The 16,500-nt window shown below is 32.9% G+C and overlaps 1 protein-coding gene across 1 annotated transcript; it reads right to left on the reverse strand.

The window, feature by feature from the left end:
* Positions 1–5,570: 5,570 nt before the first annotated feature.
* LOC124914839 (peroxidase 51-like) lies at positions 5,571–6,825 on the reverse strand. Its single transcript, XM_047455452.1, has 3 exons — positions 6,415–6,825; positions 6,157–6,322; positions 5,571–6,061 (listed from the first exon to the last, which is right to left on the reverse strand). Exons 1-3 carry the CDS (start codon positions 6,823–6,825, stop codon positions 5,646–5,648), a joined length of 993 nt encoding a protein of 330 aa, XP_047311408.1. The 3' UTR covers positions 5,571–5,645.
* Between the last annotated feature and the right edge of the window lie 9,675 nt (positions 6,826–16,500).

Below are 16,500 nucleotides of genomic sequence, written 5' to 3' on the forward strand. Positions count from 1 at the left end.
ATGCAAAAACTCACCACCATTCACTAATGAACCATTTAAATCAAGTTGTTCTCTTAAAAGACCAACAAATACATCATTTGCAGCAACATTGTCTAATGTAATTGTGAAAACTTTTTTTTAACTCCCCAAACATTGAATAAACTATTAATTTTATCACACAATGCAATACCAGAATGAGGTGGAGGCATGTAAAAGAAATTGATAATCCTCTTTTGCAAAACCCAATTAGAATCAATGAAATGTGTTGTCAAGCATATATAACCATCAGTAGCTATAGAAGTCCACAAATAAGATGTGAAACAAATTTTTCCAGGGCATGAATGCATTTCTTGAGCTAGCCTATTGCATTCATTTTTATGCATCTTGAGAATATCAGTCCTTGCAGTATTTCTAGTGAAATGATTGACTTGAGGTTCCAAATAGGTAAATATTGATCTAACTGCCTCATATTCTACAAACTGAAATGGTAAATCACGCCTCACAATTGCTAAGATTAGCAACTCTCTAAATCTTTCTTGACTAAACTTTTGAGACCTAATATTAAGACTTTTATCCCCTTGTTCTAACAAAGTTTGAGCAATATCACGAATTTTCTTTCTAGAACATTGATTAAGGATATGATGACGAAGATTACCTGCTCCCATGCTACTATCAGCTTTGTATGTAATTCCACATGCTTTACATTTACATCGCAAATCTTCTCCCTCTATTTTAGGAAGTATATCAAAATACTGCCACCACTTTGATTTTAATGGTCTCTTTCGTTTACTAATACCAGTTTTGGAGGCTTGATCTTGGGAATCAATGCACGTTTCTTTATTTGCATATAAATTTGCCATAGGTGAACCCTCCACACTATCCTCCTCAAGATCAAGATTAATTTTTGAACTCATTTTATTGCTGGATACTAACGGAGTTCAAGAGATTAAAAAAGATGAAAATTAGAGAATGGATGTTTATTGAAGAGAAGTGAGAAAAATGGAAGAAAATGAATAGTGAGAAAGACGAAAGGAAGAAAAGTAATAGAAATTAAGGATATGGGTTAGACCCGTTAGGGTTAGGGTTTTTTTGTAAGGTAGGCAAGTTATTTTTTTTATTAATATATTAGGTGGGTCGGGTTGGGTGGGTGGGTTCGGGTTGATGAGTGACCTGATTTTTTAATTCAAGTCAACCCGGGTTGACCCGAACCCAACCCAACCCAGTTTTCTTTTTCAGGTTATATTTTGGGCCTGACCCGAAATGATTCAAACCCCAAAACCCCAACCCTAACCCAATATTCTTCGGGTCGACTCGTATCGAGTTGGCGGGTCGAGTTCATTTTTGACACCCCTAGTGATTGTTGCACCCACTATCAACATACCACTCGTTATCATTTTTTCCGATAGCCGCTTGACATGCAAAAAAAGTGTTCTTCCATCACTTTCACAATTCCTTTTCTCCTCGGTATAATTGGCATGCTCTCTACTTTGATCTCGACAATCTTTTTGCATATGATCAAACCTCTTGCAATTAAAAGATTGAGGACCTTTGCGATAATAATTTTCTTCAACGTGACTCGATCTTTTACAATGATGGAAAAATTTGTTATCATTGAAGTTTCTACCTCCCTTCGGCCACGCCCTCGACCTCTTTCATAACTTCCACCGCCGCGAGAATATTGACGTTTACTCGAGCTTTGCGTAGAGTCTTCTTCAACACTCCCTCTCAATTAAAAGGCACTTTCGAGGGAAGCTTCCAATGTCGCTTCATCTGTTGTGCATGCAACCCATCAAATCGTGAATACTAAGTGACGAGAGGTGTTTCATTTCTTCAATAATGGCAACCATATTGTCATACTTCGGAGAAAGACTTATCAAAATCTTGTTACAAACCATTTTGTCGGTCAAGTCTTCGCCAAGACACTTGATTTGGTTACAACTTCGATCACCCTTGAGAAGTACTCTTGTAGAGTTTCTTTCTTCTTCATCCTCAAAATTTGAAACTCTCGTTTAAGATTCAAGAGCTTTAATGTCTTCATTTTATCCCTCCCTTCAAATTCCTTTTCCAATATATTCCACGCTTCCTTCGATGTATTAACCCATATTATTCTTGGAAAAAACTTACGAGAGATACTTTGTTGAATAATAAACAAGGCCTTCGTATCTTTCTTTTTGTTCTCCTTTAACTTTTTATCAGATGAACGATCTAATGATCATATGGCATCCTAATCTTCAATGTGTTCGTTCTCCACCAAATCCCACAAATCTTGTGAGACTAGGAGTGTCTTCATCATAACACTCCAATAATCATAATCTTCTCCATCGAAAACGAGTTGAGCTCCTCATATCGGCCAAGAATCTCCTAGCATTGCCATGAATCGATCTTGAAGCTCTGATATCACTATGTTGGGTTAAAGAGAAAAATAAGGAAGAAAAGTTACAAAAAAAAAGAAATATTATTATTTTCTCGTTATTCAATCATACCATTACGTTACTATGTAAATATATAATCAAAATAAAAATATTTTCCCTATTTTAGACTTAAGTAACGTAACTTATAACTTTCTATATTATCATAATTAATACCATAATTAATTACAAACATTAATTTTAATTAAAAAATATTAATTTCAACACTTTTGTTAATTTATTATTATTATTTTACTACTTAACTGTTTTATATTGAGCAAATCTAATCGTCCTTATTTGCAACGACCTTGCATTTTTTTCTTAGAGTCTTGAAAACTCCATCAAGAATATATGAAAAAAACAAGATATAAAGTAAATGAACACATTTTTGTTCATGAATTGGTCTATTGAGCTTCTTTTTGTATTTATTGAATGAAGCGGTCTTTAATTTCAACAATTGTTTTTTTAGTATGGCTTTTTTTTGATCTCATGTCCAAGTCATGAATTAAAAAATTATCTATTCTACTATATATGGAGGATATTTTCATTTATAAAATAGTTGAGTGTATCCACAAAAAAATTGTTCCTAACGAAACCTTACCGACGCTTACTTGATGATGTCAGAATTTTCCGACAATTTTTACCCATAGAATTTGAGACGAAATTAAAAAACATCAGAAAAAATTAATAAAATAAAGAAAATAAAACTAGAAAAAGTTAAGGAAGTTTTTTATGTACTTTCCGACAGATTTTGATTCCGTTAGAATTCTTGATTGGTATCAAAATTTCTGACAAATATATCTACGAAATTGGCGACGTTAGTTTCCGTCGAAAGTTTCATCGCAAACACTATTTATATTTATGATAATCTTTTGTATTATTTAACTCTCTATTATTATCATTCTCTGTAACGATTATCGTCATTTTTATGCTCTTACTTCTTTTGCATGCGAAATTGGCGTCTCCTCTCACCGTATTCTCTCTGAAGTGGAAATATGATACTTTCTCCCTTCCTCTGCGCATTTATATACTATTAATGCATAATCTAGCTGAAAATCAATGTTCACGATGAATGGTTTAACCTAAATTTGGAAATCAGTTGTGTTACATGTATAGACTTAGAAAAGTTGAGAGTACTATTAGGTTTTAATGAAAGACCTTCCATAGCCTATATAATCAGCTTGAAAAGAGTATTCTAGTGTTGAGCTTTGGCTTGTTTAGTAGTACTAGAGCCAAACACCAACACATGTTTATCGAAAATACTTAATGAAGTCTGTCTAGATGTTATCCAGTACAATATAATTAATAAAATCAAGTTAATGAGTGGCTGGTGTGGCAATAAAGAGCATAATCTTTAGCTTATCTTCTGGAAGATATTACATGGGGGAAGAATGAAACAAATGGTGGTACAAAATGAGTGTTTCTGAGACTGTGAGTCACTCTATCGTTCTTTGTTCAATGTTCAAATTCTACAAATTCAAAAGAATAGGAAGAATAGGAAATGAATGATATAATTATTGAATTTGAATTTTGCAAAATATGGCATCATAGTCAATAAGCAAAAGTTGTTGAAGTCAAACTTCTACTGTTCTACTTTCCTTCCATTCCATTCCATTCTCATTTTTGTGTCCATGTTTCATATTCCTGAATTGGGTACCCTTAGTCCCTTACTATTTAGATATTGTTTTTTTCTAAGTGGGAGACTTCTATTAATATACGACTATTATTGCCCTAACATAATTGCAACTCAGATGAGTACATAAGAAAAATGTTGCAAATGATGCCACAAGTAATTGCGTGTGAGAAACTTCGATGCAGTGTAGAGTTAACTCATATGTGGGTTTGCTACTGTTTAAGCATTGACAATCTTCTTGGGTAAAATGATCAGTACAATGGGAAGTTGGATCTCCAAAATAGAACTTTTTCCCATGAAAAACACGAATTTGTAAATGTGCATTCAATTTACTTAATGTTAGATTCTTCAATGACTTAAAGGTATAAGAGAAGTTATGGTTTGATCTTATTTTGACTTGAGATAGTTTTCATTAGTAAATTTGTGATAGTTTAATTTCTTTAGATTCTGGAGATTGAGAAAGATGCGAAAGAACTCAACAAATCGATTATCAAAACTAGTAGGAAGTTAGTTGCTTCTAAGAACGGTGGGTTGTATAATTCTTCTCCTCTAGTTTTTAACGCTCATTGGAGCAGTAATAAATCGAAATATATTGCTGTCAGGTTCACTTATCCTCTTGTTCATGGTGTCTAAAGGCCAAATAGTGAAGAAGACATGAGTGTGAATTGAATGCTTATCATTTCCATGAGTCTTAATTATTTTTCATTTATTGATCAAGGAATAAAAATTGTACCTTCATTAGATTCTTGAACTTTGGCAACTTATTAGGATGAAAAAAATTACTTCCAAAGAGCTGACATAAATTTTCTTGAGGAGATTAAAGTGGTACACATTGAACATATTTATGTAGTCTTTTAGTACGTTTGTGTGTCTATGCTAAAGATGATCGTAAAATATTTATAGGTACAATCCAGTTCTTGAAGTTTTGGTGACTTTTACAGAAGAATTGGCGTACAAGCAAGCAAAAGAAGTCGATGAGCTACTCTCCAAAAGGAGTGGATTTGGGTAAAACCTCGTCTCATTTAGTCACAATTAGGATTGACTAACATAAATTTCAATATCATAAATTGCAAAAAACAAAGTGATGAGAAGTGTTATTTATGAGTTCTCTACTTAGTTAGAATATAAAACATTAATTGTTTTTTGAAGGGTGATATAATAGGTTTGCATAATATTGTTGTTCACAAGTCCCTCTAATGCATATTGATGGAAGTGATGAGTTGGAGCAAATGAGTTGTAGAGAACATGGGACTTTTTTCGAATTTGACCTATTATGAGACACATTTGATCAAATTTCAGAAAACCAACTAAATGGGAAACCGACTAATTAAATAAGAACATTACACATAAAACCAAACCCTAAATCCTAAAATCTACAAATACCCTAAAGACTAAGGATTATCCATCAACATCAATATATGACCATACATAACATCCAAAGTGAATAGTAATAATAACACTCATACATTGGTTGATGACACGATTAAACAATCAATAAATTCTTAACAGGAAATTAAAAAATAAAAAATCTCAACTCTCTTCTCTTGTGTTCATACAGATACTTATTTTACTTGTTTATGGCTCTGCTTTCGTTGAGCTTGGAATAAAGACAGCGATGAAATAGATCAGTTGAATGCGTCGCATCTGACACGGATGTTACCGTTGGGTCCGGGCTTTCCGGTCTTGACTCCGACGCGGCCGAGTTTGGTCATGGCGGTTATGAAGGCAGAGTTGAATGACTGGGAGCTGGTAGCCCAGGCGTTGACCACCGACTTAGACCTGGAGTCGGTGAAGAGCACTTGGTCGGAAGTGAATAATCCCTTTCCTCCCTGAAGATTCTTGAAGTATGCATTGTCGAATTTTCGGGGCGTGATTGGATCCATGTTTATTGCTATTCTCGGGTCCACATTCTTCGGGCACATTTGAATCAACTGGGATGCGTATTGCTTGTTCAGGGTCGGGTCAATCGGGTTGGACTTTGTGAAGTTGTAGATCCTGTTTGAGAATTTGCTGCAGTGGGAGAACCCAATTGTGTGGGCAGCTATATATATACAATAATAATTTATAATCAAATGAAATAAAATAAAATAAAAGATTATATATAATGAATATATAGATTAGTTTGAACTTAATTACCTGAGAGAGCTATCATGTCGTTTTGATTAAGGCCGTTGGCAGCAAAGAGGGAGTTGAGTTGGTTGAGGTTGAAGTTCGGATGAGGAAGTTTTCCGGTGACGCTTGCCGCCGTCGACTTCAGGCCGTCCAATCTCCCCAGCTCCACCGCGTACGATGGTCCTCCGGTCTGCATTCATTCATTCATTCATTTTTATAATAAAAATTCATTGATTCAGGAGGAACAACAGGGAAGAACAGAGATAAGTGATTAATAATTACCAAAGCGATGACATCCCTGGTAGCCATGGTTAGAATGTCGGCGCAGGATACTTTATTCCGGCAACCGGAGACGGCGTCAACTGCAGCCTTGGCCTTGACAACGGTGTCGAACCCATCTCCGGCTAAAGAAATGTTATCCGGGTTATCCTTCTCCGCCTTGTTGCCTCCGGTCGATTGAATCATAACGGAAGCATCGCAGCCCTGAACAAAACAGTCGTGGAAGAACAGCCTGAGAGTGGCCGGAGCGGTAACAAAAGTTTGCTGAAACTTCAGCTGGACGGCCTTCCTGACGATGGATTCGACGTTGGGGCACGTGCCGGCGTAGTAGTTCTGTTTCAGTTGGGCCGAAGCCAAAAGACAGAGGCAAGACAGTGACAACAATGTCAGAGGAATGTTGAATCGAGTACCCATTCTAGACAGAACTCAGATATTAATATGTTGATGATGGTTTGATTGTTGTGAAGTAGATAAGGATATTACTTGGTATTTATAATGGAAAACAACAATATTATTGTAACATTCCATTTGATCAATTCTTTTTAATTTCCTGCCTAAGCAACTTGCTGTATTGAAAATTACTCCAAATTTATTAATTATTAATTAGTTTACTCACTCATATGTCTCGTCAAACTTAAAACCTGGTCCAAAAGGATAGATTAAATACGGATTGCATGCACGTTTAGGGCTTATGATCAAGAATATACTTTCTTTAATTTGGTATTCAAAATAATAAACTTTTTAACTACACATTATAATGTGCCCGTCAACTTTCATTTTATTTTTTGAATGAAAAAACATATATTAAATAAACACTTGTTATAACATTATCTAAGAACCTTATATGTCACCTGACATGATTAACATTGATGTAAAGATTTTGTACGAATTGTTGGGTTAAAAGAATCATAAATAATTGTGAAAATCATATTCATCTTAAATTGGTTTAGCATATATTATATATATAAATATTCTTATTATTACCTTCTTGAAAGGAGTGAATTGCTATGCATTCTATGTCACCATTTAAAGCTTGTTTGTTGTTGGGTTATTTAGGATTTTTACTTGGTTTAATATATATATATTTTTTGTTTGATAAAAAAAAACAGTAAGTTATTTTGGTTTTTAAATATTGAATAATTATAATTATTTTATTTAAAATTTTAAAAAATAAAATAAAAATAATAAATATTTTGATTAATTAGTGAAATGTTCGGATAATAAAAAAAAAAAAAAAGTAAGACGTGATATATGAGCTTCTGGTTATATAAATAAAAACTCCTCGGATCAATAAATTAAGAAAAACAAGTTTTGTTGACTATGAATATTTTATTATAGCATTACTTTGACATAATAGTTGAGAGAAATTTTAATAATGAGACATTTTTAGAGAATATTGGTTGTTAGATTAAGTTAAAGAAAGAAAAAAAAGAAAGGAAAAATTATTTGATTAAGATTAAAAAAGAAATCTTTAATTAAGTTGAAGTATGAAAAACGTTTTAATTAATTAAAATGAATTTATGATAGTTTATGATATAGTTTTAATGATGTGATGAAAAAATTAAGTTCTGTAAATGTTTAATGCGCAAGTAAAGCTGTAGAGGCGCTGACAACAAAGATGACGTCAGTAAAACTAAAGAGGCGTTAGTAGTAGGGTTTTTTGGCACAATTAGAATCTCACATCGGAAGATGATTAGAGTGAAAAAAGTTTCTTAGTATATAAAAGAAACTATATTCATTATTAGAATAAATCCCACATCGGAAGATAATGGGAATTTGAGAAGTTTCTTAGTGTATAAAAGAAACTCTCCCCTCTTTGGTTTATTGCACCCAATATTTGTATCTCTTTTTCTTATTAATTGATAGTCTTAATGCTCGGAGACGTAGACAACACTTAGGCCAAACTCCGTTATCAAATTCTGTTAGTGTGTTCTTTCATTTGTTTTCTTCTTTTGTCTTTCTGACAGGGTTTTCCCAACAAGTGGTATCAGAGCCGAAGTTCGTCCTTGGCATGGTGGAGTCTTCAAAATGTCTCCGTTATCAAATTATCACGGTGTTTCTGACCGATATTCCTACGGAAAAAGTCCAATGAAATAAAAATCGTCACAAAAATTTCTGACAAATTATGTATTTTTCGAATGATTTACTGAGAGATATACTGACGTTTATTATAAAAATAGAAAATATGTTATTAATTATAAATTCGTCAGAAATTATGTAGGAAATATATGTCACAGATGACTCATTCTCTTGTAGTGTTCTTAAATAATTATATCCATACACTCTTAATTAATTATATACATTTCAAATAATACGGTTGAGTTATGGAGCCTACTAGGGGTGTTCATCGGTTCGATTTTCGGGTTATTCGAGTTCCACGGTTCGGTTTATTCGAATTTTTATTTTTTTTAGTCAATTCGAAAACCGAACTAAATTCGAATTACTATTCTACCACTAGACCACTAGTGTTTTTGTTACATTCTTTTTTATTATTAAATCTTTAGTTCAAAATATTTTAATTTGATTATTTTGAACTTTTTTAAGCTAAGTTTGGAAAAATAAATAATAAAAAATTGAATTCGGTTTTCGGTTTGGTTTTCGAGTTGAAACCCAAACTCGAAAACCAATTCAAAAACCGTATTTGAATTCAAATTGGTTTGAAATTCGATTCGAAAACCGAAAATAGAATTCGAATTCGGTTTATTCGAATTCGGTCGGATATTCAATTCAGACCAAATATTGAACACCCCTAGAGCCTACACTTATAATAAACTCTACAATGATTAATTAGAGTTTATTGGGTTTATATTTGGGTTTGGGTTTGAGCCAAACCAAAAGTTATTTAGGTTTTATTACATGAATGTTTACCATGTGAATATGTTATTTTTAAGAGTTTACATTGAGAAGACAATATTCTAGAGAGATAAAGTATGAGGTAAAAACTTTGTATTTTTTCTTTTTCATAGTGAAAACTAGTGGCGGCTAAAATGGACGTAACTCATTTGAGTGAACTATTATAAATCTGTGTCTTTTCGTGTTTTTCTTTTCTTGCATTTTTACAGATCGTTTCAAACAGATCAGATTATGAGGATTCAAATCCTAACAACTAGTATCAGAGCTGCTAGGCTAGATCGCAACATTGAAAACAATGGCAAGTGAGAACAATATAAGACACGGGATTGGAAGATTTGATGGAATACGTTATGCATTCTAGAGGATGCATATTGAGGATTATATTTATGGAAAGAAGCTTAATGTGCCTTGAGTGAGAAACTAGAGAAAATGGATGAAGCTGAATGGAAACTCTTTGATAGACAAGTTTTGAGAGTTGTCCAATTGACGTTACTCAAAACTATTGCTCATCACATAACAAAGGAGAAGACCACCATGGATCTGATGAAAACTCTCTCTAATATGTATGAAAAATCATTTGCTAATAATAAAGTACATTTAATTAAAAGACTCTTCAATTTAAGAATGGTTGATGATACTTCTATCACTACTCATTTGAACGAATTTAATACAATTGTGAATCAACTGTTATCTGTTGAGATTGATTTTAGAGACGAAATTAGTTCCCTAATTTTGTTAGCATCTCTGCCAAATAGTTAGGAACCTATGAGGGCAGTAATTAATAACACTGTTGAAAATTATAAATTAAAATTTATTGAAGTTAGAGATCAAATTCTTGCTGAAAAGATTCATAAAATTGATTCTGGTGAAACGTTCAAAACTTATGTTATGAATGTTGAAAACATGAGCAAATGTATATATATTTTGTATTTTATAATTATTACTAATTAGTCAACATCTTATGACTCACACTTTTTTATATGCCTCTTTATCATATTTCCACACTTCTAATCCCTTGATAAACTAATCACCAATGTCAATCATATTTTCAAACGCATGTTATTCCTCATAAATCAACCCCTAATCTCAATCACAGTTTCACGCATCATATCCTTCAACAAACCAACTATCAATCTCAATCGACCTCTAATCTTGTGACCTCATGATCTTTTGTTACTCACCTCTTATCCTTTGACAAACCAGATCTCAATCATACTTTCACACGTCTTTTACTCATAGGAAAATAAACCACCAATCTCAATCTACATTTAACCTCGTGACCTCACACTTTGGTTAATCAAATATTTGATTCATATTTTTAACCACTCTCATTTGTTACCGATTTATTATCCTTCCAATCACACTTAGTTAAAGGGTTGTACTTGTATTGTTAGTTTAGAAATTCGAAGCATACATATAACATTTTAATTTTTAACTGTATCAAGTTTATGAGCGAGTCATCCCATAATCCGACCCAATAATTCATTTACTCTCACATATATATCCAGATTAACCACAACTCCCAACTCGGAAAATCAAATAAATACTAAGCATATTATAAATATATATATATATATTAGTTAAAAAGTTAAACTTATATTATTAGGAATGTTGCACGTTTTATCAAATTTAGTGTTGAATGTTGCACAATCTTTTGTTACCCACCTCTTATCTTTTGACAAACCACATCTCAATCACACTTTCACACGTCTTTTACCCCTAAAAAAATAATCCACCAATCTCAATCGACATTTAACCTCGTGACCTCACATTTTGGTCAATAAATGTTTGGTTTATATTTTTTAACCACTCTCATTTGTTACCGACATAGTATCTTTTGGAAAATCACACTCCAATCACACTTTGTTAAAGAGTTATACTTGTATTGTTCGGTTGAAGTTCAAAACATACATATAACATTTTTAATTTATTTTTAACCGTTTCAAGTTTATGGACGGATCATCCCACAATCTGACCCAAGTATATATTTAATATTACATATATATTTAAATTAACCACAACTTTCGACCCGACAAACCAAACAAATTTAAGTTAAGCATTATTATATATATATATATATTAGTTAATTAGACAGTTGAATTTATATTATTATAAATATTGCCCCTACATCAAATTTTCAAGATTTAATATATATATATATATAACTTGTATTTTATACACAAATGTTAGGATTGGTGACAACAATTTAAAGGGGGTTGAATAGTGTTGTGCTAATTTTGACTTTTAATACGATTTTAATCATGTTAAAGACTTAAAATATATTTCTATTCTTCAACAAATCGTAGCAAGCTCTTGAACGATATCAAGTGTGGAAAATGCTTACGGGATTTGAGGCGACAAATATAAGACTGTAAGAAGAAATAAGGAAATAACACAAATTTTATGGATGTTTATAGATAAAATTACTATGTCACCCATTCTTCTGTTTCTAGAAGGATTCCACTAGAAGACTTTGATTTGTATAGCCTCTACACAAACCCACTCATAACACAAGTCTTAACATCTACATGTTCGGAACTCCTAGATATCACACTCTATTAAACAGACAACGTTCTGTTCAACTTACAACACTAAAAATACTATCAGATAGTACGGTAACTTATCGCTCATCTTAACATAGTGATTTTCAAAATCAATTAGAGAGAGATTAAGAATCCAGAATTCAAGATCAAGCTAGAGGATTCACCGTTGTACTCTGATGCCTTTTTATATTTGAAGTGTAGAAACGATCGAATCTAATTCGTAGATACGTGTCAGCTTTTCGTTCGTTGTACGCCAGGTGTATGGGATATTACGCAAGAATAATATTCGTTAGAACATGGAGTACGGGATGGTAGTGCGCGAAATATATATTTGGTGGAATGTGGTGTACTGGATAGTACTACGTGGCTAGTATAATAATTGTGTATGTGGCAGTTGTACATTTTGACGTATTAATTTGATGTGGCAGACTGCTAATATCGAACACAGCTGTTGACACAACACTCCTATTGATGCAACACTGTTGTTGAAGGAGCAAGGCTACTGTCAGTGCTTCTTCATACTGCTATTGAAGCAAAACTGTTGTTAACGCTTCTTCAGACTATTGTTGATGCAAGGTTGTTGTAAGCGTTTCTTCATACTGATGTTGACGCAAGGTTGTTGCTAGCGCTTCTTCGGGCTACTACTAAAGAAAGGTTGTTGTTAGCATTTTTTTTCAGACTGCTGCTGAAATAAGGTTGTTGCTAACACTTTTTCAGACTACTATTGAAGCAATGTTGCTGTTAGCGCTTCTTCAGACTACTGCTGAAGCAAGGCTGCTGTCAATGCTTCTTCAGACTCCTACTGAAGCAACTGCTATCAACGTTTCTTAAGACTGTTGCTGAAGCAAGGCTGCTGTTAGCGCTTCTTCAGACTACTATTGAAGCAAGACTACTGTCAGCGTGCTGAACTGCAAGGGTGTAAACGAGCCGAGCCGAGCTCGAACTAGCTCTGGCTCGAGTTCGGCTCAACTCGTTTTTTATTGGCTCGGCTCGAGCTCGAGCTCGATCGAGCTTTCAATATTAAGCTCGAACTCGGCTCAATCATATAATCATAGGCTCGAGTTCGGCTCGAAAGGATCGAATTTAAATATATTTATATATTAATTTCATATATTAAAAAAACATAATGGAAGTCTAGAGTCCATTCATTGGACCGTACAACCCTCAGCGTATTTTTTTTTGTTTTACGCTTCGTAACTCTTCATCAACTAGAACTTGGTTCACGTAAGAATGTACATATTGGTTCACGTAAGAATGAAAGTATTAGTTCACGTAAGAATACACGTAGGATATTTAAGGGAGTTATTCATGTTAAGCAAGTTTGAAAAGAATACATTAAAGTCGTGTATTATATTTGAGATGAACTTGAAAATATATTAAACTATATTTTGTTTATTTTGAAAATAAAACACTTTTTAGTGAAATAAAAATGATTTTATATCTTATAAAATATAATACATTGAGATTGCATATATAAATAATATTATAGTATAATTATATTTTGATTTAATTTTCAAAAATTATGTTTATGTAATTAAATTATTATCAAATTTATTTATTTCTTTATAACTTATAAGTATTATATAATATATATATTTATTAGTTTATATATATCATTTTGGTATATCTTGATAAATACTTTATAGTCAAATAAAAATAGTCTTATATCTTATAAAATATAATACATTTAGATGGCATATATTAAATAATATTACAGTATAATTATATTTTGATTTAATTTTAAAAAAATTATGTTTCTATAATTAAATTAATAAATATATTTATTTTCTTATAAGTATTATATAACATATATTTTTTAATTTATAATTATATTTTCGGGAGGCCCGTAAACAATAAGTTTATAGTTAATCTTATGAATATGTTTCAAACTTTGATTAAAAAATAAAATATAATAAAAAAATTTGTATATGATTAGGCTAAAATAGCTCGACGAGCCATCAAGCGAGTCTTACCTAAGCTCGAGTTCGGCTCGAATCTTAAACGAGTTGGCTCGAGCTCGACTCGAATTTGATTTTGACCGAACTCGAATCGAACTTTGACCGAGCCACTCATGAGCAGCTCACGAGCGACTCAGCTCATTTACACCTCTATGCTGAAGACAACTCTGATGTTGGTGTTGAGAAAACCCTAACAGAAACACAAAAGAAGAAAACAACCGAAAGAACACACTAACAGAATTTGATAACGGAGTTTGACCAAAATGTTGCCTACGTCTCTGAGCACTAAGACTATCAATTAATAAGAAAAAAAGATACAAATATTGGGTGCAATAAATAAAAGAGGGGAGAGTTTCTTTTATACACTAAGAAACTTCCCTAACTCCCATCATCTTCCGATGAGGGATTTATTCTAACTGTGAAAATAGTTTCTTTTATATACTAAGAAACTTCTTTCACTCTCATTATCTTCCGATGTGGGATTCTAATTGTGCCAAAAACAACAAATCTCCACATTGGCACAATATCCAAATACTAATCTGGAAAGTGTTTACCAAATCTAAACAATGTTTAGATTTGGATTTTCCCATGTCTTTCATCTCGAACTCTTTACCCAATTGAACCTTCAATTTTTCAATTTCATATTGGCTATTTGATGCTATCAACATATCATCAACGTACAAGAATAGATAGATATAAGACTAATCTTACAGTTTGCGCAAATATACACATGAACTAAATATGCTTCTTGTGTACTTGTGCTCCATCATAAACTTGTCAAGTCGCTTGTATCATTGTCTCGACGATTGCTTCAACCTGTAAATTGATTTGTTCAACTTGCAAACCCAATTTTCTTTATCAGCAACTTTGAATCCATCTGGTTGATAAATGTAGATTTCCTCGTTCAAATGACCGTGTATGTCTGCGGTCTTCACATCTGGTTAAGCTAGCTCCAAATTAATCTGCACTACCAAGACAAACAAAGTTCTAATGGAAGAGTGTTTAACAACAGGAGAAAGTACCTCATTATAATCAACTCCTTCCTTTCGAGCGTAGTCTTTAGCTACCAATTTTGCCTTGTAGCGAACATCAAATTTTTCGGGAAATCATTCTTTCTTAGTATAATAGTATTCTTCCTTTTTCAAAGATGCGTCAACTTGCATGTCTCAATCTTTTGAATAGATTGCATCTCATCTTCCATAACACCTCTCATTTTTCCATTTTCAGTACTTCGATTGACATCTGAAAAAGTGGATGGAACATCATCTACGACTAGAAGTGCATAGGCGGTCATGTCAACAAACCGACCTGGTTTTTGAATAACTCGTTTTGGCATATTCACAGCAATTGATTCACATTGTTATGAAGGTTCTTGGGTCGGAACCTCTTCCTCATTTAACTCTTCGTCTGTCGTCGGAGAGTCACTTATAGTTGGGCTTATCTTTATCTACTCAAACTCCACCTATTGCGGAGTACAATCAATCTTGTCTAGTGTTACCTTATTCAATATTGAATAATCATTAAAAGTAACATCTCGATTGATAATGGTTTTCTTTGCATCCAAACACCAGAGGAGATATTCTTTTAACTCCCATAGTAAATCCCATAAAAAGAGTCTTCTTTCCTCGTGGATCCAACTTTAATTCAACTAAATGATAATATAGAGTAGAACCAAAAATATGCAAAAAATCATAATCAGTTGTAGGTTTTCTAGACCATATCTCTAATGGAGTCTTACCACTAAGTGCAGATGATTATAGGCGATTTACCAAATATTGAGCGTATGACACAACTTCTGCCCAAAATTTATTGTCTAACCCAGCATTAGACAACATACATCGAACTTTCTCTACCAATGTCCTGTTCATACGTTCTGATACTCTATTCTACTGTGGTGTTTTTCTGACTATGAAGTTTCGAACTATGCCACACTCTTGACATAACTTCTGGAATGGATTATTCTTGTATTCTCCACCGTTATCAGTCCGAAGAATTTTGATCTTTCTTCATGTCTGGTCTTCAACTTGAGTTTTCCATTTAAGAAAAGTCTCAAACATTTCATCTTTGTTCTTCATAGTAAACATCCATACTTTTCTGGAAAAATCATCAATAAAAGTAACAAAATAATGTCTACCTCCAAGAGAATGAGTCTTGGCAAGTCCCTAGACATCTAAGTGCACATAATCCAAAATATCCTTGGTGTTATGGATAGTAGTGCCAAATTTTACCTGCTTTTGTTTTCCTAGAATACAATATTCACAAAAATCTAATTTACAAACTTTTGTACCTTTCAACAATCCTTGTTTGACAAGAGTTTGCATAGATTTCTCACCAGCATGCCTCAATCGCATATGTCATAGCTTTGTTGTCCCTAACTTCTTACTGCTCCCGAAAGTTGATGCATATGATATCCCATTAACTGCACTACCTTGATAGTAATACAAATTATTATTTTTCCTTGTAGCTTTCAATATCACTAGTGCTCCAGAGATTACCTTAAGAATTCCATTTTCCAATTCCATTAACTTACAGTATCACGAGAAATATTTCTCTTCCCATGAAGTAATGTTGTTTCTAAGTGTTCAAATTCATCAGGAAGTGACGATAGCAACATCAAAGCAAGATCTTCAACCTCAAACTTAACATCAAGGTTTATCAGATCTGCTACTAATTCATTAAACTTAGTAATATGTTCATTCATAGTAGTACCTGATTGGTAATCAAACCGGAACAAC

Source organism: Impatiens glandulifera, chromosome 9 (genome assembly GCF_907164915.1).
Source record: "Impatiens glandulifera chromosome 9, dImpGla2.1, whole genome shotgun sequence".
Lineage (NCBI taxonomy): Eukaryota > Viridiplantae > Streptophyta > Magnoliopsida > Ericales > Balsaminaceae > Impatiens > Impatiens glandulifera.

What these genes read in the sequence shown, in the direction of transcription:
- LOC124914839 (XM_047455452.1), bottom strand. Translation starts at nt 6,825, where the DNA reads ATGGGTACTCGATTCAACATTCCTCTGACATTGTTGTCACTGTCTTGC. An exon ending in CCAGGGATGTCATCGCTTTG is followed by an intron (nt 6,323 to 6,414) that starts GTAATTATTAAT and finishes GAATGAATGCAG; the next exon opens with ACCGGAGGACCATCGTACGC. An exon ending in CGACATGATAGCTCTCTCAG is followed by an intron (nt 6,062 to 6,156) that starts GTAATTAAGTTC and finishes GTATATATATAG; the next exon opens with CTGCCCACACAATTGGGTTC.